Here is a 27,978-nt window from a genome sequence, read left to right as displayed (position 1 = left end):
TCAATTTACTGAAAGTGGCCAACCCCTTTAAAGATAGAGGATATAGGGTAGTACTTAAGTCCTAACATCTGGGCACATGTTGGTTTGGGGCCCCTAGTGGTGTCAACAGCCTCAGGCCCATGGAACACCTAATCCACCACTGGCTATATCCCAGCGCCTGATACAGCGCTGTGATATGGTGACGGATGGGCATGTCCAGCTGTCTGGAAGCGGAGATTCCGAGCCCCAGTAAAGAAGCGGGGGCACAGCACAGAGGAAGGAGGAAGCCGCACAACTGCCAGCATCTGAGAGGCAAGTACAGATTTTTTTTGAGGTGCAGTCACACAACATTAGGGCAATGAGGGACGTGCCTCGGACTTAAGGGTGATGTCACACATGGCGTTTTTGGCAGTTTACCTGCTTACAACCTGTTTATCCATTAAGATAGTTGGGAAAAACACACAAAATTTTCTATCCGTTTTTGGTCTATCTTCTTTCCGAGAGCAGGTCGGTAACAAAGCCAATGGAGACACCAACACTTTATGTAAAATGTCCCCCATGGGGTTTTTAAACAGACTGAAAACACTTGGTCTAAAACAGTCCAAAAACGCAACAGTGGCATCACCCTTTTACAGTTTTGTTACACCACGGAATCTCACCTACCTTTACAAAAGACCCTTTTCCAAAATACAGGTGGCCACAGTAAATGAAGAGTCGGCTGTGCAGAAAGCAGTTTTCTCTTTGGCTCCAAGTTAAAATGGCTATACAATTCCCTTTTAAAAGAGAGTCTAAAAAATAAAAAAAATGCAAACCAATAATTCTGTCACCTTGATAGGAGCAGCAACATAACTTTGTGGCTACAAACTTATAAAACAAGGAATTATTTAGCTTCAACTACAGACAGCTGTGATGCAGACAGGAAGAGGAAATGTCAATCACAGTTAACCCTTAGAGGACTCAGCTCCATCTGACATGAGTCACTATATAGGTATATCTCTGGAATTCTTTAAGACCGCGGTCACACGTACCGCTAGGCGTCCGTTCTTAACGCGACGCTAGCGCACAGGGGGAGGTCCTCGGCCCAAACGTTCCCCCTGTGTGCTAGCGTCGCGTTAAGAACGGACGCCTAGCGGTACGTGTGACCGCGGCCTAATTAGGTGGTAGTTAACGCCATGTGGGAACGCACCCTCCAGGGCGCATTCCACGATGCGTTGCGTTTCTTGATGCGTTTTTGATGCATTCCAAAGGCTTCATGCGTTGATCAAATGCGTTGCGTTTCCACTGCATCTGCTAAAACGCAATGTAACCTCAGCATGTGATCAAAGCTGTGCATCAAAAAAGGCAATGCAACGCATCGTGTGAAAGCGCCCTCGGCGCGTTCACACGTTGCGCTTTGGTTGCGTTTTCATTGCGTTTGAAACGCATATACAACAGCTGATGTGAGGTAATTTGCCTAATTGCATGCGTTAACATCACGTTTGCGATGCATTTTGTAAACGGAAATATTAACAGTGATGTAATTAGGCAAATCACCTCTCCTCAGCTGTTGTATATGCGTTTCAAACGCAATGAAAGCGCAGGTCAAAACGCAACGTGTGAACACGCCCTCTGAGAACTGCTTGTGGACTAGAGTTTATTTGCAGAAAAAAAATTGCTGAAAAATTGTGATTTAAGATAAATCAGGCGCAGCATTGTAAAACTGTCTCAGTAAACACTGTAAAACTGGTGTAAAAATTGCAAATTTTTGCCACCATTATGTATTATACTTTTTGTATAAAATAAATAAAATTTGGCAAAAAAATGTTGTAAAATTATACATTTTTAAAATTTTAATTGTTCTGGACAATGGTTTTCATACAAATAGTTTTACTTTCCAAACTAGTTAATAAATATCCAGATCTCTACTTTTTGTTGGCATCATTTGGTCAGTGTCCTTTATTTTCTAATATACAAAAAATTCCAAAGTTTTTAAAGGTAAATATATTAGAATACCCAATAATTCAGGGTGCATTCACACGATGCATTGTGTCGCCTTTTTTTATTTGCGTTTTTAAGCATTGCAAAGGCTTCATCCTTGACCACATGGTAAGGTTACATTTCGTTTCCACTGCATCTGCTAAAACATAGTGTAAACTCAGCATGTGGTCAAGGCTGAAGCCTGAGGGTGCGTTCACACGTTCCGCTATTGTCGCGTTCATAACGTGACGCTAGCGCACAGTGGGCGGGGAAACGCATGCGATTAATAACCCGATCGCATGCGTTTCTCTGGAAACGCATATGCGATCGCCCCAAACTCCGCCCCCTGTGCGCTAGCGTTGCGTTATGACAGCGGCGCTAGCGGAACGTGTGAATGTGCCCTAAGGGTGATGTCAGACGTGGCGCTTTGTCTGCTCTTGCAAACGCAAACGCAGACAAAGCCGCGCCCACCGGGGCGATCAGGAACGAGCGGCCGGTGTTTTGCGTTACTTTAACCAGGAAGGCAGGACCCGGCGAGAAGAGGAGCCGACAGCCTCGGGTCACTCGTCGGGACCCGGGGTAGCGGCAGGAGGGATCGGATCCCCCGGTAAGCACACCGGGGGGGGGGGCCGATCCACGGGGGACACACTTGCACGACGCGGTCATGCTTGACCGCGGCGTGTAAGGGGTTAAACACCCGGGACCTGAGTTTTTCCGATCCCGGGTGTCAGTGCCGGGTCTGGGCTGTGATATCACAGCCCGACACCGGCACGATACTGACCCGATGTCCCGCAATCTTCTTCTGAAGCGGCGCCGTAGAAAGGCGTCGCGTCAGAAGAAGTACCCTTAATGACCGACGTAGATTCCCGATAGGGCGGTCATTAAGGGGTTAACACATGCGTTTACATTGCGTTAAAAAATGTAAACAGTAATGCAATCAGGCAAATCACCTCTCCTCAGATGTTGTAATGTGTTTCAAACGCAATGAAAACGCAACCAGAATGCAACGTTTTGAACCCGTTTTTAAGCAGTCCGTTAAAAATGCATGTGTTTTTGACCCATTTTAATTAAGATAATTGGTAAAATTGGTAAATATGCGTTTTTTAAAGCATGCATTTTTTTAACAGACAGATTAAAAACACCCCAAAAACGGGTTCAAACTAGCATGCGGACGCGGGCATCGGCCCAATCACATAACATCATGAAATTAAGTATAGCTTTACAAATTAACTTAGCGTTTTCTCCCCTGCATTTTTTTTGTCTGCGTTTTTTGAGGTTTCATTGCATTTTTCAAAGTCGATGCTTTTTTTTTAAATGGATGCATTTATGGTCTGCGTTTTGAAATGCCAGGATTACAAGCACAAACAGCAGGGAGAAGATCCCTGCGTTATGACAAATTACAAGAGACACAGCTGCATGCAAAGCACATCAAGCATTGCGTTTTAAAAAAACCAATGCGTTTCCCTACATGCCGTTTTTTTGCTTTTTTAAACGCGTCCATAACGCAAGTGGGAGGGGGTTGGGCCAAAATGCATATGCATTTCCAATAAAACGCCAAAAGGGGGCCAAACCCCCTACCAAGTTTTGGAAAACCAGCCTCACTGTGTTTGAATCACAGACTTATTTTCTTAAAAATGTAGGTTTCAGCACTGTCAAAAATAATGCAAACGAAAACACTTTATTTTCCTAACACAACATTAGCACACGGTTGGCGGGCCTCCGCGCATATGAATCTCCAGTGAAGTGCATGCGGTGTCTTGCATTTAACCCTTTCATGACCCGTGACGTAATGGCACGTCACGGGTCGGCTGCGGGTGCATGGAGAGGGCTCATGGGCTGAGCCCTCTCCATAGCCGGCAAGTCTTTGCTGCATATCGCAGCAAAGACTTACCAGAAACACCCGCGATTGGTGCTAGCATTGGTGCCCCCATTTTGTTGGAGATCAACGCTCCCCTTGACATCATCGGGGAGCGGCGATCCATTGCCATGACAGCCTCGGGTCTTCTGAAGACCCGAGGCTTTCTCGTTTCAATCCATTCATTACAATGTGCGATTTGCACATTGTAATGAATGAGGAGGAAAATCCCCATATGGTAGTATATGGTAGGATCAATCGGACAACCTAGGATTAAAGTAAAGTACCCTGGGGAGTTTGAAAAATAGTAAAAGTAAAAATTTTAAAAAGATTTAAAAAAAAAATGATAATAAAAAAAACTAAAAATTCAAATCACACCCCCCCCTTTACCTAGAACTGATATGAATATAAATAAACAGTTAAAATGAACCCAACCCTTTCTTCTACCCCCCCCCCCCATTCTCTCTCATCACCACCTATTCCTTTTTCTTTACCAAATGTTATCAAAGTCTATAAAGTTTTGATATGTATGTTCCAACATCCAAGAGATACCTTTCACGATTTTACTATCTCTTATCTCATTATACGATGCGTATGTAATGTAGTCTGTAAACATTGAAATATGTATATAAAATGCTAATTGTGAAATGTGAATTATTTAACCTTGTCTCAATAAAGCAAGATCGATAAATATAAAAAAAAAAAAAAAAATCATAAACACATTAGCTTTCGTCGCATCTGAAAATGCCCATTCTATCAAAAAATAATAACCTTTTTTCACTGAATTAAACCCTGTAACGGAAAATAGCGCCCATTGTCGAAAATGGCACTTTTTTGACATTTTTGAAAAATATAAAAAAATCTATAAAAAGTGATCAAAAGGTAGTGCAGTCCTAAAAATCGTAGCATTGAAAACGTAATCGAAAGTCGCAAAAAAAAAGATATCACACACATCTCTGTACACCGAAGTATAAAAAAGTTATTAGCGCCAGAAGATGGCAAAATAAAAAAAAAATTCTACACGAGTTTTTAATTTTTGTAAATGTATAAAAACATTATAAAACCTATACAAATTTGGTATCCCCGTGATCGCACCGAGCCAAAGAATAAAGTAGACATGTCGTTTGTGGTGCACAGTGAAAGCCGTAAATTCCAAGCCCACAAGAAAACGCTGCAAATGCGGTTTTTTTCACCATTTTCACTGCATTTTGAATTTTTTTCCGGCTTCCCAGTACACGGCATGGAAGAATAAATACCATCACTATGAAGTGCAATTTTTTTATGCAGAAAACAAGCTGTCACACAGCTCTTTACGTGTAAAAAAAAAAGTTATATATTTTTGATTGTGGGAGTGAAATAAAAATGAAAAAACAAAAAAGCAAGGTCCTTAAAGCGTTAAACAATACAAGACACTGGGGTCTGGTTACAGAACGGAACGCTAGCAGCACGTGTGACCGTGGCCAATTACTCACATTCCTCAAAATATAAAGTCATCACATTCATGATAAAATAGGGAAAATTTTACATGTTTCGGATGACGCTAGTAAGTATTACACACACCTAGACAAAGCAGTATTTAGAGAGTGAATAGTAGAAGGCAAGTAGTGGTACACATTATTATCCACCATGTGACCTGCACTGCACATCACATCTCCAAAAGTCATCTGACTACAAACAATTGCCAAAAGATTGGACAAAGCACAGGAAAACACAAAGATAATGATGTACACAGGCACAATTCATAACAATAAGTGAAATCATGTTTGTAATATAAGCCTATAGGATATCTGGTTTTTACTGTCAAAATCCAAAATGTTTCTTGTGAGAATACCGCTATATTCCTATCACCTCCTCTTACTGGTCTGGGGATTGTTTTAATAGTGATTACTGACATAGTAGTAACTGGACCAACATAACAATGCCTGCAATGTTTGGATTCATTGGGGTAGATTTATTAAAAGTTTCCAGAGTAGCAATGCCTTTATGGAGTAGTTGTAACATAGGGGAATGACCAGAGAGATTAGTGTTCTATAGTAAGATGGGCTTCACAATGACTGTTACTGGGGGAGTAGAGAGGGTCAATGAAGTGGAGACACAAATGATAATCCTATAGAAGTGTGTGTGTGCTTTGTGTGTGTGTGTGTGTGTGTTTGGGGGGGGGGGGGGGGTTGCACAGTGAATTTTAGTGTGCTGGAATGAGGAAAATTGGGAAAAGTGGGGGCATTGTCTATTATATCATTATATCACTAAATTATATCACTAAAAGTTAATTCTATAGTTGATACCCTTATATTGTCAGATGTTTTCGACAGATTGTTGCATATAACCCCACTGGGGTCCTAGTAATACTACAGTTGCCTAAAGGGGTTGTCATAGATTAAAAAATTTAAGATATGTTGCATTTGGTGCATACTCACCTTCTCAAGCGCTCCTGTTTAACTGCAGAGCTTTGCCAATGGTCAGTAGTGAAATTATGTTTACAGTTCATGTGCCTGCTACAGCCTGCAACTGTTACTGTAGCAGGCAAGGGGCTGTCAACACTGCTTCACTATTGTATACAAACAGAGACCCCAGTTAACAGGCGGAGTCACAGCTGAGTGGGAGCGCTATAGAAGGCAAGTATGCACCCTTTATTATTTTTACACTCACTTTCTGAGAAATATTTCTAAAATTGTCTAATCCCGGACAACCCATTTCATGGATAATGCGCTGAGAACCAACTATGTCCCAAACTGTGCTTCTAAATAAATATACTCCTCACAACAAAACCGAGCATTGAGTCCCGCCCCCCACACTTATTAAATATTCTCCATTCAACACAACTTAACTTAACCCTAAATAATAAAAAAAAAGGACAAGAGGTTATTCAGGAATACTGGAAAATACAATAGGGGCAAGGGCAGGTATCATATTATTATAATAGATTATGTTGAAAAACATAATAAAAGGCTATATCATGTCTCCCAATAATAATACTTTAGATACAATGCTTCCTAATAAATTGAAATATATATTTTGTGCTGCCATTAATTAATGTATATTGTATTCACTGTATGAAAATAATAATTGTTCACCTCTCTCAAATAAGTAATTCACTGAAAATGAGGGAAAAAGAGAGTATGAGTAAAAAATAAAAAATAACTTTTATTGGATATGTATTAAAATAGGTGGAGAAGTGTGAAATTAAGGTGTAAGTCTTACACCCCACTGATTCGTGTTTATATAAAAAATTAATCCGACCTGAGGTACCGCACGTTTTTTTGCAGAAGGGCACCGACTTCGGGATATTAACAAACAATGCAGAGGTTTGTAGTATGATTTGTGGAAAAATAGATCTCACTGTCTAGCAGATGGGAGGCATGCAATCATTGCATGCACATACCACTATCCTCTGACTATCTGAGAAGCTCTATTCCCAACTACCCTCCTCAAGATAATAAGATAAATCTTAATACAGACTAGAACCTATCTCATACTGCACGGGGATTGTTTTTCAGTTGAAACGGTGTGTTAGTATGGAGGCTACATGCTGGGAATGCCTCGATAGAGGTAAGCTGTCTATCATTGAAGATTCTATACTCCCAATGGCTGGTAAATTTCAGCTATAAACTAAGCTCTATCTCCAGCTAGCTCTCCTAAAAATACATTGATCCGACGCGTTTCCTAATCTTATTCATCAGGGATCTGATACATTGTGTCTAGATTATTTAAACACATGTAGATACAAGCACACATTCAAATAGCGTGTCCCCGCATTGAGGTCAGCGGCAGCGGCCGCGGGGAAACGCTGAGTATTTAAGTGGGTAGCCCCACCTTCCTGTGATGACACAGAGTGGTTAGGAACCAATGCGTGGAGCCGGGTAAACCGAGCCTCCCGCAAAGGACACGCCCCTCCGCGCCAGAATGGTAAGAGCCAATGAGCGGATAGGAGGAGAGAGACCCGCCTCCGATCACGTGATCGCAAGTCCGGGAAGCTCCGCGAAACCCATGGCTGTAGGACAGCGTAAGAGCATGTGATGATATGCCGATGAAAACAAACCACTCCCGCTAAGGGAGAAGGCGGGGAGGTAAGGGGTACAATTGATAACAATAGGGGGAATGATACCGATGTATGTCACGTAAACATCGGCGGCCGGATTTGTTTTATGACAGTACCGTCTGGATACTTTTGATATAGCATTTAAGATAGTGTAGAGGTGAGGACCAGTAGAGTAAGGCGTAAATGTCAATGTGCTATGCGTGGACCAGTATCTGGCTATATGCATATTACAGACATATACAGCCTACAAAATACAGTATGCAGAAAGAGAAAGAGGACGGAAAAGGTGGGAGCAAGAGCCTCTGATACATAGGAGTTATACACCATCCAGCAGGGCAAGACGACGAAAGGGAGAGAGAGAACAAAAATAGGTGAGGGTAAACTTAGGAGATCTATAATGTTGTAGTTGAGAGATCCCTATACATAACCTCACCTGTTCAGGAAAAAGAAGTCACAGGAAGCTGACGAAAGACAGGTTCTCATTGAGGCCATTAGGTTCCACTGTGTTTAAGGTGTAAATCCACCTGGCCTAATTTTGCTGAATCAACCTGTCCCCGTTTCCTCCCCGTTTGGGGGGTCTGACCTTTTCTATGACGTGAAAGCGTAGGAGCTTTGGGTCACTGTGGTGCCATTTGGCAATATATTGCAGCTGCCACATCTATAGGTACCTGTTCTTTCTGAAAGACAGGACCGAGAGGATTGTGCAGGCTCGAGATGACTGTGAACGAGCCTGTCACATAAATTTTTCCCTCTACGGTAGGTGAGCGATGGATGTGGTAACAAAAGGTCTTTAAGGTCTGGATCTTGTCTCAAGATCCGCCAGTACTTGTTGAGGATCTCTTTCACAGCATCCGCATTAGCATCATAGGTAGCGATCAGACGGATGATATTGTCATTTTCTTTATTTTTAGGGCTCAAAAGATCTTCTCTTTTAGATATGAGAGCATGTTGGAAAGCCCTTGTCACAGTCCGTCTCGGGAATCCTCGTTGTGTGAACCTATTCCTCAGGTCCTGAGGAAGCCCGCTTGACGGGCGATACGCGTGGGGCACCTGTGACCCCCCAGTTTTTCCAGCCCGGCACTTCTCCATTTGGTAATGTGACTTTTATGATTCATAGTAAGCACTTTATACTTATGTCACACTATCTCTTGTTACACTGCATATGTATTCTATACTAGGGTTGGACACTGGGGGACCATTGCTTTCCCTAGTCATGGGAATTTTAATTGTTTTTATCTCTATGTTTGACTTCAATTAAATAAAATTTACTTTTTCTCTATAAAATCTGTCTTTCCATCTGTTTAATTTTACATTTGGTACAGCTGTAACCATATTAATGTCAATGTTATGTATGGTGTATGGGGAGCAGACATATTTTAAAGAGTAAAAACTCACAATTGTACCCCCCCCCCCTCACATGAAAGTTAATCAGCAAAAAAAAAGTTTTATAAAGTTTCCCACAAAAAGCCCCAATACAGCTACCTTGAAGAAATGATGATTAAAAAAGTTACGATTCAAAACCACCAAAAAAACAGCATGCTAACAAGGGGTTAAAAAACGGTTTGGTAATTATTAAATTATTTTAGGAAAAACATATAGGGCAAAAATAACAACAAATATGAAACTGCCCAGAACATCAAAAAATATCTTCTTTAAACACATCACATATGAAGAAAATGGAGAATGAATTGTATGTTCTGCTTATTGTGGTCTGGGGGTATTTGTATTTATCCTACAGAAGGATCTCTAGTATTTGGACATTTTCTATGGATTGTGTGAATCTGCTTCTGCCTCTTTTCTCCATAAATGAGCTAGACTTGGCAGCCATTGTGTTATAGAACGAAGCCTCGGGCTACAAGAAGATGGCCTCTGTACAAGTGGCGTTTGTAGCGTGAGTTCTCTAGCGGTTGGCGGTGACGTCACGCTTAGACATCACTTCTGGTCCGGGTGTGCTTCACGGTTGTTGGCAAGTTTCAGGAGACAGGTACCGGCCGATGCTGCTGTTTTCTGACGTTATTGCGTCACCCTAGTTGTACTACCGCTGTGTGTTATGTGAGGAGACGCCATGTTGGCGGTGACAATGCTGTCAGTGGCTGTCACAATTATATAACCATTAGACGTGTGAGTCCCGGAATCCCTCAGATGAGTTAGCATTGTGTGTGGTATGTGCAGGTCACCTCAGCTGTCAGGACATTTTCTTATGGTGACTGGATCAGTAATTGTCACCTCGTATAAGTAGCATTTTATGACCTTAGTCATGTCTGTCATTCATTTTAATTAAATAGGACTTGATCTTCCAGGTTCCCATATTATTATATATCCACTGAGCCACAGTAGGGTCTCCTGGCGGGGAATCCTGCTGATCCACCAGTACATGGACATAGCGGGATACTTGCCAATGCCACTAAGACATCATGACTGTAGTTTAGTGGCCCTAATAACTACTCCAGACATCACCTTCTCTTCCCATTCCCAAAACCCCACAAGTCATACCTGTGGCCAATAATAGCCGTGTTAGGGTGTCAGTTTTTCCAATTTGGCGCTATGTCGGGGTCATGTGCCCAAACGTTAACGTAGGGACAGCTTATCTCTAGTTATCTCTGAAATCCTGTCAATCAGTATCCTCAATATATTGGTAAAGAATACCTGACACTATAAAGTTTGCAATAATGACTTGTGTTTATTGGAGTTTATACCTTGGGGTATAAACATGTGCCCTTGTATTGCTCTTATTTTCTTGGCTTGTTAGGGGATTATGGTTTGCCAGCATTTCCATGCATGCTGCTCCTGCCCAGGGTGATATATGCCAGTTACTGATCACCAAATCATAGGAATATGTTTTTGAATATTATAGGCACATTCCCTGCTAGCAGGGCCACCACTGGGATGTTTGGGGCCCCTGACAGGCAAATTTTGTCCCCCCTCGCCAGCCACAGGATGATAATACCATTTCATTTTTTTATCTGTTTGTTCGGTATCTTAAATGTTGATTTGGAAATGTTACTTTTGACAAATGGTACGCTAGCCAATCACTCCATGCTGTACTGTGAATGTTCAACAGTGTCCTTTCTCCCCAGCATGCCAAACTTACCCCTGGATGAGCTACAAGTGACCCAGATTCATCCAGGAACTGGAAAGACGTGTAAAGTACCTGCTCTGGTAAGATTTTTGAGCCTTTTTCACAATCAGTAGAATGCATATAGGCCTTTTCTCAGCCATGCTGACCGGTTGATCACCTGGGGTCCAGCTTCTGAAATCATGCATAATGGTATTGCCTCGGATACATTTGCTATGTAAGTGTTTGACTAACCATGTAACTCATAACAGTAACTGGTGGCCTGGAGTCTAGAGAGTATCTTTATCTTCATTGTACATATTCACTGTATCCTCCTTTATGCAGGCAGTCCCCGGGTTACGTACAAGATAGGTTCTTTAGGTTTGTTCTGAAGTTGAATTTGTATATTTTATAATTGTAGCTCCAGAAATTTTTTTTCTTTTTTTTTGTCCAAGTGACAATAAAACTTAAAGGGGTTATCCGGGTTTAATTTTTTTTTTTATGTCCGGGCTGGGGAAGGCTAGTTAAACATAATAAACATGTACTTACCTCCTCCGGCGCCGCCGTTGTCCCGCGCCGCGGTCCCTTCGATCCGTGCCCCTGTTTATTTTTACAGTTTTTACAGCTTTCACTCTGCGTCCCAAATGACATGCCTACTTTATTCTTTGGTTCGGTACGATCATGTGGATACCAAATTTGTGTAGGTTTTATAATGTTTTCAAATATTTAAAAAAATTAAAACCTCCTGTACAAAATATATATATTTTTTTTTCCATCTTCTGGCGCCAATAACTTTTTCATACTTTGGTGTACAGAGCTGTGGGTAGTGTCATTTACGAATTTTGATGGCATTTTCATTGCTATTATTTTTGGGACTGTGCGACCTTTTGATCACTTTTTATGAATGGCATTTTCGACTTTGGACGCTATTTTCTGTTACGGAGTTAAACGCAGTGAAAAACCGTTATTATATTTTGATAGATCGGGCATTTTCGGACGCGGCAATACCTGATGTGTTTATGATTTTTACTGTTTATTTATATCAGTTCTAGGGAAAGGGGGGTGATTAGAATTTTTAGGTTTTTTTATTACAATTTTTTTTTTAAAACTTTTTTTATTTTTACTTTTACTATTTTTCAGACTCCCTAGGTTGTCTGATCGATCCTATCATATACTGCCATGCTACTGTATGGCAGTATATGTGGATTTTACTCCCCATTCATTACAATGTGCAATTAGCACATTGTATTGCATGGGTTAAAACGAGGTAGCCTCGGGTATTCGGGAACACCCGAGGCTACCATGGCAACGGATCGATTGCGGGTGCTAGCACCGAACGCGGGTGTTACCGGTAAGCCTTTGCTGCAATATGCAGCAAAGACTTACCGGCTATGAAGAGGGCTCGGCCCGCGAGCCTCTTCATGCACCGGGACCGGCGGAAGGGGTTAAAAAACCCCCACCAAAGTCATGTGTAAATGAGCAGAAAAGATCCATATTTTGCTTGAGAGGAGTCGATTTCAGAGTCCGCAGGGAGAGTATCAGCAACTGGCGTAAAAGCACTGATAAATCTCAAGAATCAAGAATCTCAAGGGCTGTGGTTCTGTGAGCTACAGAACCAGATCTACAGGCATTTAAATATATGTGGGAAATGGATCTTTATCTGAAGCTTGCATTTTCAGCGAAGTCCTTAACTCCCTTTATCTCCTGATCATGGAAGCACAAACCTCATGTGATCTGAAAGATGAGATTCTTATCTTTAACATGACACCATGTTTCTAGGCCATAGATGGGGGGCGTCTGAAGTGCCACTGTCCCTACAGCTTCTAAACTTGACTCATCTTGGCAAAAAAAAGTCTCTTTCCTGCTCATTTGCATATGACTATGAATAAGATTTGTTTGAATAGGTAAATCCGTTAGAACTCACATAAAAGAGGAAATTATAAAAAAGGACATTTAATGCCTTACTGGATGATGATGGTAGTTTATTGGGGAAAAATCTGGTGACATTTTTCCTTAAATTTACATTCTCAAAATGTGATGGCTTTCAATCTTTCAACCTATTGTGTTTTTTTTTTTCTGTTCATCTCTATAGCACCCAAGCCGCATTACAGCCAGACACTTTATAGTGTATACTCCCTTACCAGAGTCTTGTTCCCCTGCTCTCCTAGAGGAGTTTTTAGAAAGGGTAGACTTCATTCTGAAGGACCTAAAGTGGCTTTTAGCTCTGCCTCATGACCTTTTCTGGTGCCAGGTAAGCAGATATTATTCACTTTTTATAATGTGAAGGTCTGGTCCTTACTACTTGATTGTCTTGGATACATTATTTTATCTTCTATCTATTCCCTGACTTGTCTCTCCAGGTAATCTACGATGAGTCACTGCAAAAATGTTTGGACTCTTTTCTGGGCTGTGCTCCGCGAAGATATGATCGCCACATCCCCTTCCCTCCTGCTGTGCAGCAGATGCATGATGAGCTCCATCGCCATGTTTTTCTCACATTCCTGAGGATGTCTACACACAAAGAGTCCAAGGTATAAGTTCTGTTAAAAGTTTTTATGAACTTATACATACCGCATATAACTACATGCACAGAAAATAATCAAAATATTTGCTGGCCTCCTCTATGCCACCTTCAGCCACCTTTAGCATTGAGTGGATTGACCACGGCTGTGCATTTTTAACCCTAAAGTTGATTTAAAAAAAAGTGCCCTGTACCCCTTCTGAATAGTAAGTACAAGTGGCACTTTTACATTTTTAGGATCAAAAGAAGTGTATGAGGTTGAAATTTTATTTTTACTTAATTCTTTATTCTTTTTCCCTTTCAGGATCATCACATCACTCCATCCATTTTTGGGGAAATTTTGTACAACAATTTCCTTTTTGACATTCCTAAACTCTTGGACATATGTGTCCTCTTTGGGAAAGGAAATTCTGCCCTCTTGCGGAAAATGATTGGTAAGCTGAAACGTATCTATGTTAGAACTTTCTTCCCTTTTGTTTCAATAATGGGTATCATTCTACAAAAGCAGCAGAGCATGAACACATCCATGAGGTCATTTCATTTACCATAGTCTCTTGCTTATCTTGGTAGTTGATAAACCATCATAGTGGGATCATCATATTCTTCTATTTTGCTTTTTCGAGTATTTTCTTTGACAATTATGTGTTTCTGTACATTTTATTTTTTGTATGACCAGGTAATATTTTCCAACAACAACCCAGCTATTACCAGGATCTGGATGACAGTGTGCCTACATTACTACAAGTAAGAAACACTAAACTATTTGACCTTTAATTTTACAGTTGTTTTGACGTAGAAGAAACAAATAACTGGTATGCCAAAAGAATAGGTAGTTGTAGTGAAATGACAAGTTCATCAGTATCGCAACATAAAGGGGTTACATCTGTAAAGATATATACACATATATATATATTATATATATATATATAATATATATATATATTTGCACATCAGATTCCCTGGCTTCAGTGGCGACCATCTTTTTCTCGCAGCTTTAAATTAGGCTAAAATTAACATCACACTGGGCCAACTTTTGGCCTCAAATGTGAATGCAAGGATTAGCCGGAACATCACGTGTGCATTTACTTTGCATTCTCTTTTGTGGGCGATGGGCCATAAGCAGCGCAAAATGGACAGTCACCAGTAGAGCAAGTAAAACTTTACCTTTTACTGTGCCTCCAATACATTTTTAAATGTATTTAAACAAAAAAAAAAGAAACATATTTGTACTGAATCTCCAGTATTGATGAAAAAAAAGTACAGCGAAGTATAAACACCAAAGATCCAAATCACAAAATGCAGGCAGAACATTAGTTTTTACCTTTCTGTCCTCACCAAGTCTCCCAGCATGATTTTATTAAATAATTTGACCTGTCCTGATAAAGTCAAGTCCACTTACAAAATGGTAAATGTTTAATGTTATTGGTGTGGCCTCACTGACTTGAAAGTGGGTGAACTAGATGTAAGGAAGCAAAAAAAACTGATTATTGGTTATTTAACAATGTCTCTTTGATAAATTCTGGTGCAATATAAGACTGTTGGTTCCTGCTTTAGACCTCCTTTTAGTTGGTCTAAACTGTGCACCAGAATTTTGGGAGCACGGGTGATTTCCCGCAAGCAATGCCCTTTATTGTAAGGCCACACCCATCTCCAAAAGGCCACACCCTCCTTAATAGGACAAGTCAGGAAAGTACCAAAATAAATGTCTAGAAGCCTTGATAACTGTGGTGCAAGGCATTTTAGACAGTGTTTTTTTTGCGCCAAACCAACAGAATTGTGGTGCAAGTGTGTTTATAAACCCCCCTCCCCCCATTGTGTGTGTTGTAAGACATAGTATCAATTTTAATCTAAGCTCAGGATGCCATTTCACTCTGTCTTCCCTAGATTTTCAGCTCAATCATGAAGGTTTGTGGCTTTCAGCAGAAGGACTCTAAAGAACCACTAAGGCTGGAAGAGCAGAAACTGACAACACCGCTGGATATGCCGGAGCTGGTAAAGATGGCATAATTTTAGTACTGATCTTTGCATACAAATGTTCTGTAACCAGTATTACTGGTTTAATATATTTCTCTTCCATAGGAGCTTCAAGATGCTGTATTTTATCTATGTGACACTTCTAGCACAATTTGGGCTTTTCTGGAAATATTTCCGGAGGCCTCAGACACTCTTCAGAAACACAACTTCCCTTCCAGGTATGGAAATATGGAAAGGGATAGCAGAACTTCTTTTAAATTGGTAAAACATTAATGAAATTAATTAAAAGGGGATTAGGTCCCTATCTCAAGACTCTTACCAGTAGTTTTCAAATTTAAATGGGATTTTTGTCATAAAATGTAATGGCTTAATATTATGGTCAGTCGCTAAGAGTGTAGCTTTGTTGTAGTTTCCTTCACAGTGTGGGTGCAGTAGTATCCAGGGATGTGGAGTTGTGATAAAATGGACCAACTCAAACCTATAATAATAAATTATAAAAATTTCTGTTCTATTATTAATCTAAAAATGTAGACCAGGGTGAGAAACATTTATTGGTCCAAGGACCATAGTCTCATACTACTCAACTTTAAGAAGTACAGCACAAAATACTAACCCAGGAATTATAAATAACACAGTACAGCAGCACAAATGCTGATTTCAGAGCACATAATAATTGTGCTGGAGACCCCTGAGCAGATAATAAGAGTACCAGAGGCCACATAGCAGGCTTAAAATACTGAAAACTCCCGGAGCATAATACTAATAATACTGGAGACCACCAGAGCAGACAATAATATTGGAGAAGCCTGAAGCATGATACTTGCTATACTGGAGACCACAGGGGCATAAAACTAACCATACTGGAAACCTGGAGCATAAGAATTGCCATACTAGAGTCTACCGGAGCATAAGACTAACAATACAGGAGACCCAAGAGCAGACAAGAAAAATAAATCCTCTCCTTTACTGGCTGTTCTACTCTCCTCTCTGCACCACACTGCACCTTCTTCCCTCCTCTATTTGCCGTTCAGCTCTGTGTCCTGTGTTGGTTGTATGTGTTGGCCTCAGGATCCGAAGCAGGAGATGACCCAGAAATGGTACAGTACAGCTGACAAGTACTTGCACTTTCCTGTTGGCGATCTGCTGTAGGCCCTGACCGTGTGCATCAGACTAGTGTCAGGAGTCGGGACACAGCGCTGAGCAGCAGGAACTTCCAAGCTGCACTTCTACCTGGCCTCCTACACCAATGAACGTTTCCTTCAGTCATGTTACATCAATTATGGAATCGCTCATTGGACTCTGACGTGTCAGCAACTCACAGTTTAACAAGCTGCATGTGGCTTGTCATCCCCCTTTTAGTTGAGATGCTCAGGAGTGAACCTCCTCTGCTATTGATTAGAGAAATAAGGGACTGGGAAGGGATGCCCCCATATATATCAAGCACTGAGATATATATCTGACACATAGAAAGAGAGATGAGACAGCTCAGAGATGCCTACTGCACACAATGAGAGCCAGCTCTCCTACATTTCTGCTATTCCACAACACTGTACTTCCACAACACTCCTGTGCCTCCCCAGATAAATAACTTATCTCTCTGTAGCTTGTATTTCTCCTCATGCTGCTGCTGGCAAGATGTCTGTCGGTGTGAGCTCCATCCTGGACTGCAGGGGGCGGGGCTAGAGTGCAGAGAGAGAGAAACTCGGCTCCACTGCTATTGCACAGAAATCCAAGATGGCTTCCCCGACCATAAGTCTGAAGTTACAGGGTCATGTCTAGGGGCAACTGAAATTGTGTACAGCAGGACTAATAGAGACAGGGTGGACTTATATCTGTGACATGCTGTATTTTTGTTGATAGAGAATTAGAGAATACCGTATGTTATTTTGTTATCATGAGAACATTTAAGAAACTTGTCTTAGTGGGAATATCCCTTTAAATATGCCGCCGATTGTGAGTGAGAAAATCTACACCAGGTCATTTTCATACAATATAGTGTTGCTAAGGCACACCATGAAATGACAAATTTATAAAACCATGTAAAATCTATTGGGCTTTATGTAGTGTCTGGTGTGTGTGTATATTGTAAAATAGCATAAACCAAGACCCTGTTTTATATTTATTAGAATAATTTCTTCTTTTCAGTTTGAGTTCTTTTTATGAACTTTGCTGCACAGAACTTGAATCTGCAATAATAAAACGGAAATTTCAAGAAAAGAGGTACATATTTTTTTATATCCTTTTAAAAGACCCTGATGCATAGTTATACCTCCTCCTCCATCCCACTACACGTCCCCTTGGTAAGATGGGAAGCTGGAGATCTATCCATGCCCCTCCTCTACCTAAACCTCTTTGGGTTAGGGTGGTTTCACATTGTCATTTGTGCATTGCGTTGTCTCAGTTTTGCTTCCATTTTGTCTTTGCACCCGCAAAAAAACTGAAGGTTTAACATTGCTTTGAAAACCTAACGCCTGCTTTCTGAGCCTTATAAGTGAAAAACTAATTAAGTTTTATCAGTTATTTTGTGGACCCATAGTCTTCTATTGCCTTTCGTGATCCACCATCAGTGAAAAATAACGGACATGTTTCTAAAACTTTTCCACGGACAGTGGCTTATTTTTTCACTGATCCAATGTGAAAAGCCCATTGAAAACGATGGCTTTGTGAGGCATCCATGGAAATCGCTGAACCATGTATGTGAAAAACAAAGCCAATGTGAAAGCCCTAAAGCACGTGTGTAGGTTTTTCAGCAGCAGTTGAATAAAAATATTTTAAACAATGCTCTAATTACAAAAAATATTTTTTTTTTCATAATGTGTAGTGCCATTATAAATTCCATGGCTGCATTATAAAGGGATGTAATTATTAGCTCATGCCATGATCTAATTGCTAGGTGTGTTGGAATGCAGCCTAAGATTTGACCTGAGTTACAAATCTTCAGGTTCTGCGAATTAAATAATATTAACATACCAGGGATTCTAAAACTAGCAATATGTATTCACTAAGGTGATACTGTAAATGTATCTCTGGGTCTATCTGCACATAGACACAACTTATGTAAATCAGTTTGCTCACTAAAATAGCATCTAACTTGATTTGATTTATGTTGCTAGCATTCAGCTCGATCTCTGGACAAGACTATCTCACTCCCGGAAGAAGTTATTAGAAATCTCTCATATCATCATCAGCAATACATGTCTGCAGCCCATCCTTGAGCACAGGTATATAAATATAAGACTTGTGCCTGCATCAGCTTTATTCCTGTACTGTGGCCCAATACCAAGCATTTGTGAATATATTTTTTCAGAGCCGAAAATATTCAACCCTACGTGGAAGAATTTCTACAGATATTAACAGGTTTACTTCAGGAGAGGAGGTATGGCTATTTTCAATGTAATTAAAAAAAGCCAATGACATGTTTGCTATATAACAAGCAAGAAGATAGAAACATTCTTGTACAAAACCACACTCTGAGAACCATAAATAATGGTAGTGTCTCTGACATGATTGACAAGGGGACACTGTCGTGGTCTGGAAGAAACAAGATTTAATCATCAGAGGCGATCTGTGGAATAGCCTGCCTCAGGTGCTGGTCACAGCAGGGACAGCAGAGAGTGTCAAGAAGGGTCTCGATGCCTTTTTACATGTAAATAACATTGATGGTTATGTTAGAATATAGAATAGTTTCCCTTAAATCCCTTCTTTGGTTGAAGTTGATGGACATGTGTCTTCTTATCAACCGTATTAACTGTGTAACTATGAGAGGCGTGTCATGTGTCAGCCCTGCTTATGCTTTATATAATGGTCTTTACATTATCTGAAGAGACCTCAGACTCCCTGCAGCAGGAAATGTCATGAATAGGCAACTGGTTTACATCCTTCTCTTGGTTTCTGAATTGTAAAACATTTGGGTTTATTTAATACATCAAATTCTGACGTGAAAGGCTTTCTCCGGACTTAAAATATTTATCACGTATAACATAGCTGGTCAGTATCAGATCTGTGTTGGCCCAAAAGCCCTTGCACCCACACAGATAATCTGTTGAACAGAAAATGGAATACACTTGGTACCTGTTGCATTTTCTGATTACAAACACCTATCCTGTGAACAGTTTGTCAATTTTTTTTTCAGCAGTCAAAAACTTTTTCAGGTTTCCACAAACTTTTTGGCTTTTTTATGCCAGTAAATTGTGTATTGGCCATATTAATATTATTTTCATATTATTTTTCCAGTGAAATATATAATGTTGTGGCACATTTCTTACTGTTGCATTACAATGAATTTCTTTTGATCTGCAGATTTTTGTGTGATTATGATGAGCTGTTTCCAATAGAAGATGACATTCACTTGCTACAACAAGTCTCCCCTTCTCTGTATCCTTTTTGCATCTTCACTATAATAGAAGGGTATTTGAGATGTAATATATATGTGTGTATATGTATAATATATTATATTTTTTGAGTTTCCCTTAACTCTATATCAGTGATGAAACCCGCACCAGGTATTTGCTAAATGGTGTCCAGAGTGCATGGGCAGAAGCTCGGAGAGCCAAGCCACAATCTGTGCCACCAGCTCAGACAACTCCTGACAGAAGGATAGAAGGGGCTTGTGCAAGTGGTGAACAGAACTCCTATTACCCGGAAGAACCTGAAGTGAGCATGCTAGCTTTATTCTACATAATTTCTACAACATGTAAGTTGTAGGTGACCTTTACTGAATCTAACTCTTTCTACCCAGTGTGCAGGTGCCACAGCCGCTTCATTTCCGAGCGGTGTCGAGCTGGACTCACTAGTGTCTCAGGTTAAAGATTTGCTTCCTGATTTGGGAGAAGGCTTTATTTTACAATGTCTTGAGGAATATGGGCACAATCCTGAAATTGTCATCAACCACCTGCTAGAAGAAAACTTGTCGCCGCGTCTGCAGGAATTAGACCGCTCCATGCCAAGGTACTGGATTAGTTGGGCTAAGAACTTCAGGCTGAATTGGTCATTCTATCTGATAATGTACTCATCAATATCTTAATAATGCACTTCTATCCCCTTCCCTCTATCCATACAGTATAATTTAAACTTTTCATATATTGTCTTTTAAACCTGACCATATATAGAGGTGAAATGCCAATTGGGTCTTGTGTGCTGATGTTTGACCTATATGTATGAAGAATGTGGGTGTTCAACTCCAACAATAACAAGAAAGAATGTATCCAAAAAGGCTCATTCGATAATGCAACAATCAAGAACAAGTTTTATTAATGCACGACAGATAATGAACAACAAGTTAAAAACATTTAAAATACACAAGGTGTATAACAAACCAATGTACGGTGACCGGGTGTGGGTACACCGTAACTGCCCACTGTCAATCACTGAGTAGTGATATGTAACCTCCCTAAGATTCTCAGCCTGAGCATGCATAAAGTGCCCAAAGTGCCAAAGAAATGAAATGTCCAAAAGACAATTGTAAATGATCACTATGTCCAGACCTGAGAAGACCACCAGTATCACAAAATGCAACTAAGGTACTAGCTGTAATGGTAACCGAGACAATGCATGAGGAGAGAGAATGAAGAAGACTCGAGTTACCACAGTGGAAGGAGGTAAGTGGAGACAGGGGCAACGTTCATTATCTGTCGTGCATTAATAAAACTTGTTCTTGATTGTTGCATTATCGAATGAGCCTTTTTGGATACATTCTTTCTTGTTATTGTTGGAGTTGGCTTAGTTTTTGTGTATCTGGCTCACACCTACTACAGCTGTGCTTCACCCGTATATTCTTGTTATCGAATGTGGGTGTTCAGTTATTTATCAGGTGCCTATGCTCTTTACTTTGTAGACCGGAAGTGGTGAATCCCTGTTCCCTTGTTTCGTCGCGCTCTAATGTTTTTGCAGATGACGAATTTGATGTCTTCAGTCGAGATGTTGTAGACACTTCAAGGATCTGGAAGGGAAGACGGTATGTAGATGCTTTTCCCTTTGTGTTGTAGGAATCGGTTTAAGCCGTGGATAACTTGCGTTTGTTAATCCCCTGAAGTATAAAGCAATTTGTATATTTGAAAACAAATGTTTAACCTATGTAGGAAACCAGAATCTTCAGCAAAGATCCTGTCTGATAAGAGTGTAGTGCTGGCTCAGAAGGAACGCTATTCCAGTTATAGCATGGTCTCTGAAGAACTTGCTGTGGATGGGGACTATGATGATGAGTATGATGATACATATGATGGCAACCAGGTGGGAGCAAATGACGCAGACTCTGATGATGAGCTCATAAGTCGCAGGTCAGTACTGACAACTAAGTACATACGTTTCACCGATCTGCTTTCACTTGCATTTATGTACCATCAATAAAATTGTGTTGTGCTCTAAACTGAGTTGTCTTTTCTGCATATATTATACCTAGGCCCTTTACTATTCCTCGAGTGCTCAGGTCTCGAGAGCAAGACGAGGGAGAAGAGGAGGTAGAAGAGGAAGAAACTGAAGAAGAAACTGTTAGGGTATTTATTCCCAAGTGGTTGTTATTTACTATATACATAGGACTGCACAGAATATGTGAAATATTATTACCTTGGCATATCTGCAATGCATTAAATACAGTAACAAAAGTAGATGGCAGTGAATGACTTCAAATGTCACTGAGCATGTATGACCCATGGCAAAGGATAAAGATTGTTCAGATGTTTTGTAAGAATGGAAGATCTTTTGTCCAGTGAAGATAACAAACCCTGTGGAATGCTTTTCAGACATTGACAATGTTTTAATTGGTTGGCTTAAAAATATCATTCTTTATTTAATTTTCCCTGTCAAATGTTTCTTATTGTTGAATTTTTCCACTTCTCTCTGCTTTAGTTTAATGTGTATGTGCATCCAAACAGGTTTACTTGACTTGATGTTAAAGCAAACAAATTATGCCTTCTTTATATAACTGTTGCACTAAAAATTTAATGTGACATTTATTTATACATAAAATACATCTTGTTAAAGAGGCAGTTTATATATGAAAGTATATACCGTATATTTTTCTTCCTGCCCACCTCCCAGGGAGTTTTTAGACATTCCCCCAAAAAGAACATATTAGGGTCATCTTTTACTTTTATGTAAGGATAATGGTTTGACTTCATGTCTGAAGTATTTGTATATGTATATATATTTTCTTGTTTAATCCATGTTCTGCATTTTCTGACTAAGTAACTTCATTGTTTGTTTTTTGTTTTTTTTCACCCAACAGCCTGATCACTTTGTGCAGGACCCTGCAGTACTCCGAGAAAGGGCAGAAGCGAGAAGAGCAAGTTACTATGCAAGGAAAGGGTAAGGGTAAACCATGATATCCAGCAAAACCATATAATCACAATTGATGGATAGATTCCGAAGATGTAATGATTACGCCCCCTAGTTACAGACGAACCTCTCTACCCGCTGTGACCTCTGGTGAAGCTCTCTTAATTCTTGTTCCCATAACGGCACAACATTTTGAAAATTGCCACGGGGACAAAAAATTTTTGTCTGGATCTATAAAATCTACTACTTCCGACTTGCATACAAATTCAACTTAAAGGGCATCTACCACCAGGATAAAGGACTGTATGCAAATGAGCCTGAGGGGCTCCAGGCTCCATTTCTGTTACTGGAGCCTCTGTCTCATTTGCATACAGTCTTTCATCCTGGTGGTAGATGTCCTTTAAGTACAAACCTAAAGAACTTGTATGTAACCCTGGGACTGCCTGTACTGTGCTTTAACTTTCCTGCTTGTTGTGTAATCTATGTGATGGAATCGTTTTTATTAAGTCCCGGAATCCCGGCATGATGGAAATATTGATTTTGAATAATAATTATGCTAATTAGACCACTCATTTAAAGAGTCTATATTTCAATAATGACAGTGTTCGGGGACTCAATAAAAAGGATTCTATCCCCTAGATCAGTGATGGCGAACCTATGGCACGGGTGCCAGAGGTGGCACTCAGAGCCCTCTCTATGGGCACTCATGCCATCACCCCAGCGCAGAGTTCGCCAGACAGGACTCAAGGCCTCTTGCAGTCCCAGGCAGCCCAAGACACTGGAAGGAAGCTACAATGATAATCCAAACTTCTTCTCCTTCTTTCTACTGTATTGGTGTCCTCAGGTGCCTATACAATTTAAACATGTGACAGAGTAGGGAGTAATAAGTTACTGTTTAAATTGTTGCATCGGCACATTGCGAAAAATATATGGGTTTTGGATGTAGTTTGGGCACTCGGTGTCTAAAAGGTTTGCCATCACTGCCCTAGATTATCCATCCCCTGCCTTGCACAACGAGCAGGTGAGTTACAGCAGTCTAGCATCAGTATATCTGATGGTAGATGTACTTTAAGGGGAATAAATGTGAGTTCAAAGATTGATTATGTCTGGAATCTGTGTCCTTTCACCTCTCCATGTTTTGTAAAGATTCAGGGGGTTTACTGATGGCAGATTCTCGTTAACCCCTTATCGATGTGTGACTTAATAGTACTTGACTCGTCGGCTGCCACAGTATGGAGAGGTATCACCGGCTGAGCCCTTTCCATTCAAGGTGGGTTTTTGCTGCATATTGCTGCAAAGACCCACCGGTAACCCACGGATGTTAACCCTTTGATCGACTTGTGGATTCCGCCATATTAGATTAGATTGTCGTTTCCCATTATGTCATTGGGGAGCGGTGATCTGTTACCATGACAGCCTCGGGTTATACAAAGATCCATCTTGTTTTTGGACATTGAAATAAATGATGTTGTAAATCCCCATACACTGACATACTGTATAGTATGGCAGTATATGTTAGGATCAGTCAGAGAACCTAAGGTTAAAGTATCCTAGGGGGTCTGAAAAATAGTTAAGTAAATATAAATAAAAATACCCCTAAACTCGGTAAACAATGGAAATGCAAAACCCAAAGGGCCTCGGCGTTAAGGGGGTTAAAAGGTCTTTCCTCGAGGATAATCATTATTCACCTACTTAAATTTGGTTATATGGCATAAACTTCTCATTTGAGATCACTCCTTATTTGCAATAGAGGACACAGTCGCTTTAAAAGCATGTCCTCCTACTCTGGAGGACTCATTGGGTGCCCTGAAATATACAGCCATGGTACCATTCGCTCATCACCAGGCTTTTTAGCAGATTAACCCAAGAAATTTGAATGATCACGGAGTCGGCAACATTGGAAAACAGAGTATTTTATGGGCCAACATGTGTAGGATATCTTAAGCTTATACATTTTTTTTTTTTTTTTTCCCTTGTAGCATCCGACATGATAACAGTACAGCAGTTCTTGGAACAGCACGGGGCCAGGGACAAAGCAGGGAAACTGTACAAGAGCGGAGGAAGAAAGAGGCCAACAAAGGAGCCCGAGCAAATCACAACCGTAGGGCCATGGCAGATCGGAAGCGGAATAAAGGGATGATCCCATCCTAATATTTCATTTTATAACGTGCAGCTGCTGAGTGGCTGTGGACTATTGGCTTTTGAGCAATAAACCCTTCACATTTTGCACAAAGTTCCGTCTTTTAGGTCTTGTATACAGTACTGTGCTCCTCGAATGAGTTGCAGAAAGGCTTACTATGACACGAATAAAACCTTGCTACTTATATCTAGGGCTAAGTAGACTAAACAACACAGGCCTTTGACTGTGTGCACTGGGGTTTCCTGTGGGCCTCCCTTACACAGCCGGGGATTGGTCCTTGTTTCCCAGGCTTGGTGAAGGCTTATATTCGGCCCCCACGGCGCAGGTCTGTACCAATGGAATTATGACGGTTCCCTTTCAAATTATAAATGGCAACCAGCAGGGCCGCCCCTTATATCCTCTCCTGTATGTTATAGCCATTGAACACCTGGCTGTCGTGCTCCGTAAAAACCCCAGTGTGCACGGTCTTCAGGTGGATCCTAAAGAGTATAAATTGCCCTTACGCTGACGATCTTCTGTTTCTCAGCTGGGAAGGTGATTCTTGGCTATCTTGAAAGAATTCAAAAAAAGTTGGTTTCCTTAGCAATTTCAAGGTTAATCTCTCTAAATCGGAGGCACTGAATGTCCCTCTCCCCGGATCTGAAGCACACCATTTATCCTCTCAATTTTCAATACCGGATTCAATATCGGATTCAAATCAGAGGTTTATTTGGGGGGTTGGATCTAGCTGCATTAGCTTTACAGTGTTATCACGTACAAAGAACACGGGCGGGGTATTTCTCTCCTTACTACTTCTCCACCTGGGACAAACTAGCAGTTAGGAACATCATGATCAGGATGAGGCCCCATGACTCGACTGTTTCACAACCTGGTCTTTCAATCCCTGGGAAAGGTAGGCAGAGACTTATTTGTTGGGAGGTATCCTCAGACATCCGCTTAGGCCAGATCGTCGAGGGCCCCTCTATTCCTCCTTTGGAGGCCCTACAGGCCTCCCATCCAGATATCCAAATGTCGTGGCTTAACCATTTTATGTATCTGCGGACCCAGATCACACTACTTTTGGGTCATCCTCTACCGTTCTGGAAGCCCTTTTCCAAATGACCTCTTCCCCCAGCATACGCACTCTCTCAATTCTATACGGTATATTGCTCTTAGATGCTTCCCAAGATAGGCCAGGCTTTGCTAGAGCCTGGGAAGAGGCACTTTTGGTAGAAATTACAGATATAAAGTTCGGAAAAACCTTAGTCTTCTCACACATGCTGCTTCCTTGTAGTGCCCAGGAAAATAATGATAAAGTATTGGCCAGATGCCCCTCTCAACTTCATAGGATCTTCCCTGAGGTGTCTGATGTATGTTGGCAGTGTGGTGCGGATGTGGGTACCCTACTTCACATTTGGTGGAGCTGACCGCTGCTCCAGCCCTTCTGGAGTAATGTCTTTGATACTTATACTCAGGTTACTGGTAGGAGGGTAGCCCTATCCCCTATAATAGCCTTGTTGATTCTACCTGTTTCCATCTCCGCCACTTCTTAGCTGCAGCAGGTACTGTAATGGAAGAAATGGGTAAGATGATCACTTCATGGCTCCCATGGGACACATAACAAAGTACCCAGGAATTTCAAGAACTCTACCTAACAAACTGTGAGGGACCCAGTCGTATGTGTTTCCTTCTTCTCTCACATGTTCCCTTTATTTTTCTAATAAACGATTATGCATTAAAAGCAGGGAACAGGGTGAAGCTGCATTTGATAGAAAGACTATTCCTGGCTGCCCATAAAGAGAATCATTTAAAGTAACCCAACCAAAATAAAGAATATGCCTGAAAATTTGTATGCAAATCACCTGATCCAGACTAAATGAATCCTGCATACTAAAACTTTATTCACATTTCCCTGCCTCACTGTTCCGGATTAACAAGTCTCAGTGCAAGGACATGCTTCTGTGTGGAACAATGAGAGAGAGCTTGGTTACATCAATGACCAGTTCATGAAATGTGACCAGAGTAATGTAATATAAGGTCCTTTGCCCAGTAAGATTTGCATAACCTACCCCATGTATGTATCTCATCACATGAAAACACAGCAGCTTCCATGGAGGATGGGGAGGACTAGAAGTCCATGGAGGCTGTGATTTCATGTGATCAGATAGATGGGGTGGAATTTGAAAATGTATGTAACTGGGTAAAGGACCATAGATGTTGTCCAGGTGACACGACATGCTGAGAAGAGGCACAGAATATAGGGAGGACTGGACCGGCCGGTCAACGAAGACATGCCCCCTCCGACGCCAGTTAGAATGACAAAGTTGTTTTATGGGAATATAATCAAAATTGAGCACAGATAAACCAGGAACACCTACTCATAGGTTCAGGCACTGTTACTGTGGTAACTTTGTATTTATTATCCATGGCTTCTTTCCTTCTAAAATAAACTTTAAAAATTATACTAGTGAGCCTGAGGAGTGGTAAATCCAAAGCCCCTTGCTGCTGCAGTGTCACAGACTGTTACAATACCTGAGGGTAACAACCAGTGTAAATACATCACTGTCTCAGAGCTCTGCAGGCTCATTGCCATAATTTAGAGGGAGATCGTGGATAACAAATATATTAAAATTACCAGTCACAGTGCCTGGTTTATCCATGCTTGATTTTTGTGGTAGGTTTTAAAGTCAGATTCACAAAGATGTAGTCAGTACACAGTGTATGACAGATGTATTTTGCATACTGCCACAGGGCCCAGACTCACAACATTGGAGTCATGTATGATGAGTGCCTACTTGTGGGGCTACTGTCCTATGCTGAAAGCATGACAGTAAAGAAATGTACTGTGGCAGGGTGGCAAATTTATTTAACCATTTACAGAGCCATGAGGGCTTATACACTGTGGAACAAAGTGCACTTCCTGGTGGTACCATTTAATATTTTGTGTATTCTGCTGGAAAAAAAAATCCAAATGCAGGGAAACTCACCAAAAAAAAAAAAAAAATGGAACCATTTTCTTACCAGCTTTGTTTTCACTAAGCCAAGATTTTCTATGGTTGTTCTGCACATTCTGTTGTCCATGAAAAAACTGTTAAACCTGTCCTATTATTTTCACGGCTGTGGATCACGGAAGGCAGAAGAAATCTATGGATCCATTATAAAAAGAACTGATTACAGGTGCTTTATTTTTCACTGTTGAGGCTGGGAA

At 40.8% G+C, this 27,978-nt stretch overlaps 2 protein-coding genes across 6 annotated transcripts in view; one reads left to right on the top strand and one right to left on the bottom strand.

The window, feature by feature from the left end:
• Positions 1 to 831, bottom strand: part of MTMR3 (myotubularin related protein 3) — a 36,450-nt gene extending 35,619 nt beyond the window's left edge. For both annotated transcript variants that reach the window (XM_072148665.1, XM_072148683.1), the window contains exon 1: positions 643 to 831. The gene's annotated coding sequence lies outside the window, so the exon portion shown is untranslated. The remainder of the gene's footprint in view (positions 1 to 642) is intronic.
• ASCC2 (activating signal cointegrator 1 complex subunit 2) lies at positions 270 to 24,884 on the top strand. 4 transcript variants are annotated; one of them, XM_072148721.1, is made up of 19 exons: positions 270 to 291; positions 10,907 to 10,988; positions 12,977 to 13,135; positions 13,245 to 13,415; positions 13,710 to 13,839; positions 14,082 to 14,149; positions 15,290 to 15,397; positions 15,485 to 15,597; positions 17,525 to 17,599; positions 18,493 to 18,600; positions 18,687 to 18,755; positions 19,679 to 19,753; positions 19,864 to 20,032; positions 20,118 to 20,326; positions 21,213 to 21,332; positions 21,457 to 21,654; positions 21,777 to 21,870; positions 22,602 to 22,681; positions 24,631 to 24,884. In XM_072148721.1, exons 2-19 carry the CDS (start codon positions 10,908 to 10,910, stop codon positions 24,800 to 24,802), a joined length of 2,199 nt encoding a protein of 732 aa, XP_072004822.1. In that variant the 5' UTR covers positions 270 to 291; position 10,907; the 3' UTR covers positions 24,803 to 24,884. The 4 variants fall into 4 exon arrangements, with proteins under 4 accessions (XP_072004822.1, XP_072004798.1, XP_072004814.1 ...); XM_072148697.1 differs by lacking the exon at positions 270 to 291 and adding an exon at positions 9,677 to 9,813; XM_072148713.1 differs by lacking the exon at positions 270 to 291 and adding an exon at positions 9,821 to 9,950.
• The last annotated feature ends 3,094 nt before the right edge of the window (positions 24,885 to 27,978 follow it).

Source organism: Engystomops pustulosus, chromosome 1, assembly GCF_040894005.1.
Source record: "Engystomops pustulosus chromosome 1, aEngPut4.maternal, whole genome shotgun sequence".
In the NCBI taxonomy this organism is placed as follows: Eukaryota; Metazoa; Chordata; class Amphibia; order Anura; family Leptodactylidae; genus Engystomops; species Engystomops pustulosus.
The sequence above is the reverse complement of the archived record's forward strand: the minus strand, read 5'-3'. Positions and strand labels throughout refer to the sequence as shown.

Bases quoted from the DNA above. Each gene is read 5' to 3' on its own strand.
- ASCC2 (XM_072148721.1), top strand. From the start codon at position 10,908: ATGCCAAACTTACCCCTGGATGAGCTACAAGTGACCCAGATTCATCCA. The intron at 21,655-21,776 runs GTCAGTACTGAC...TATTATACCTAG, and splicing joins GATGAGCTCATAAGTCGCAG to GCCCTTTACTATTCCTCGAG. The intron at 21,871-22,601 runs GTATTTATTCCC...TTCACCCAACAG, and splicing joins CTGAAGAAGAAACTGTTAGG to CCTGATCACTTTGTGCAGGA.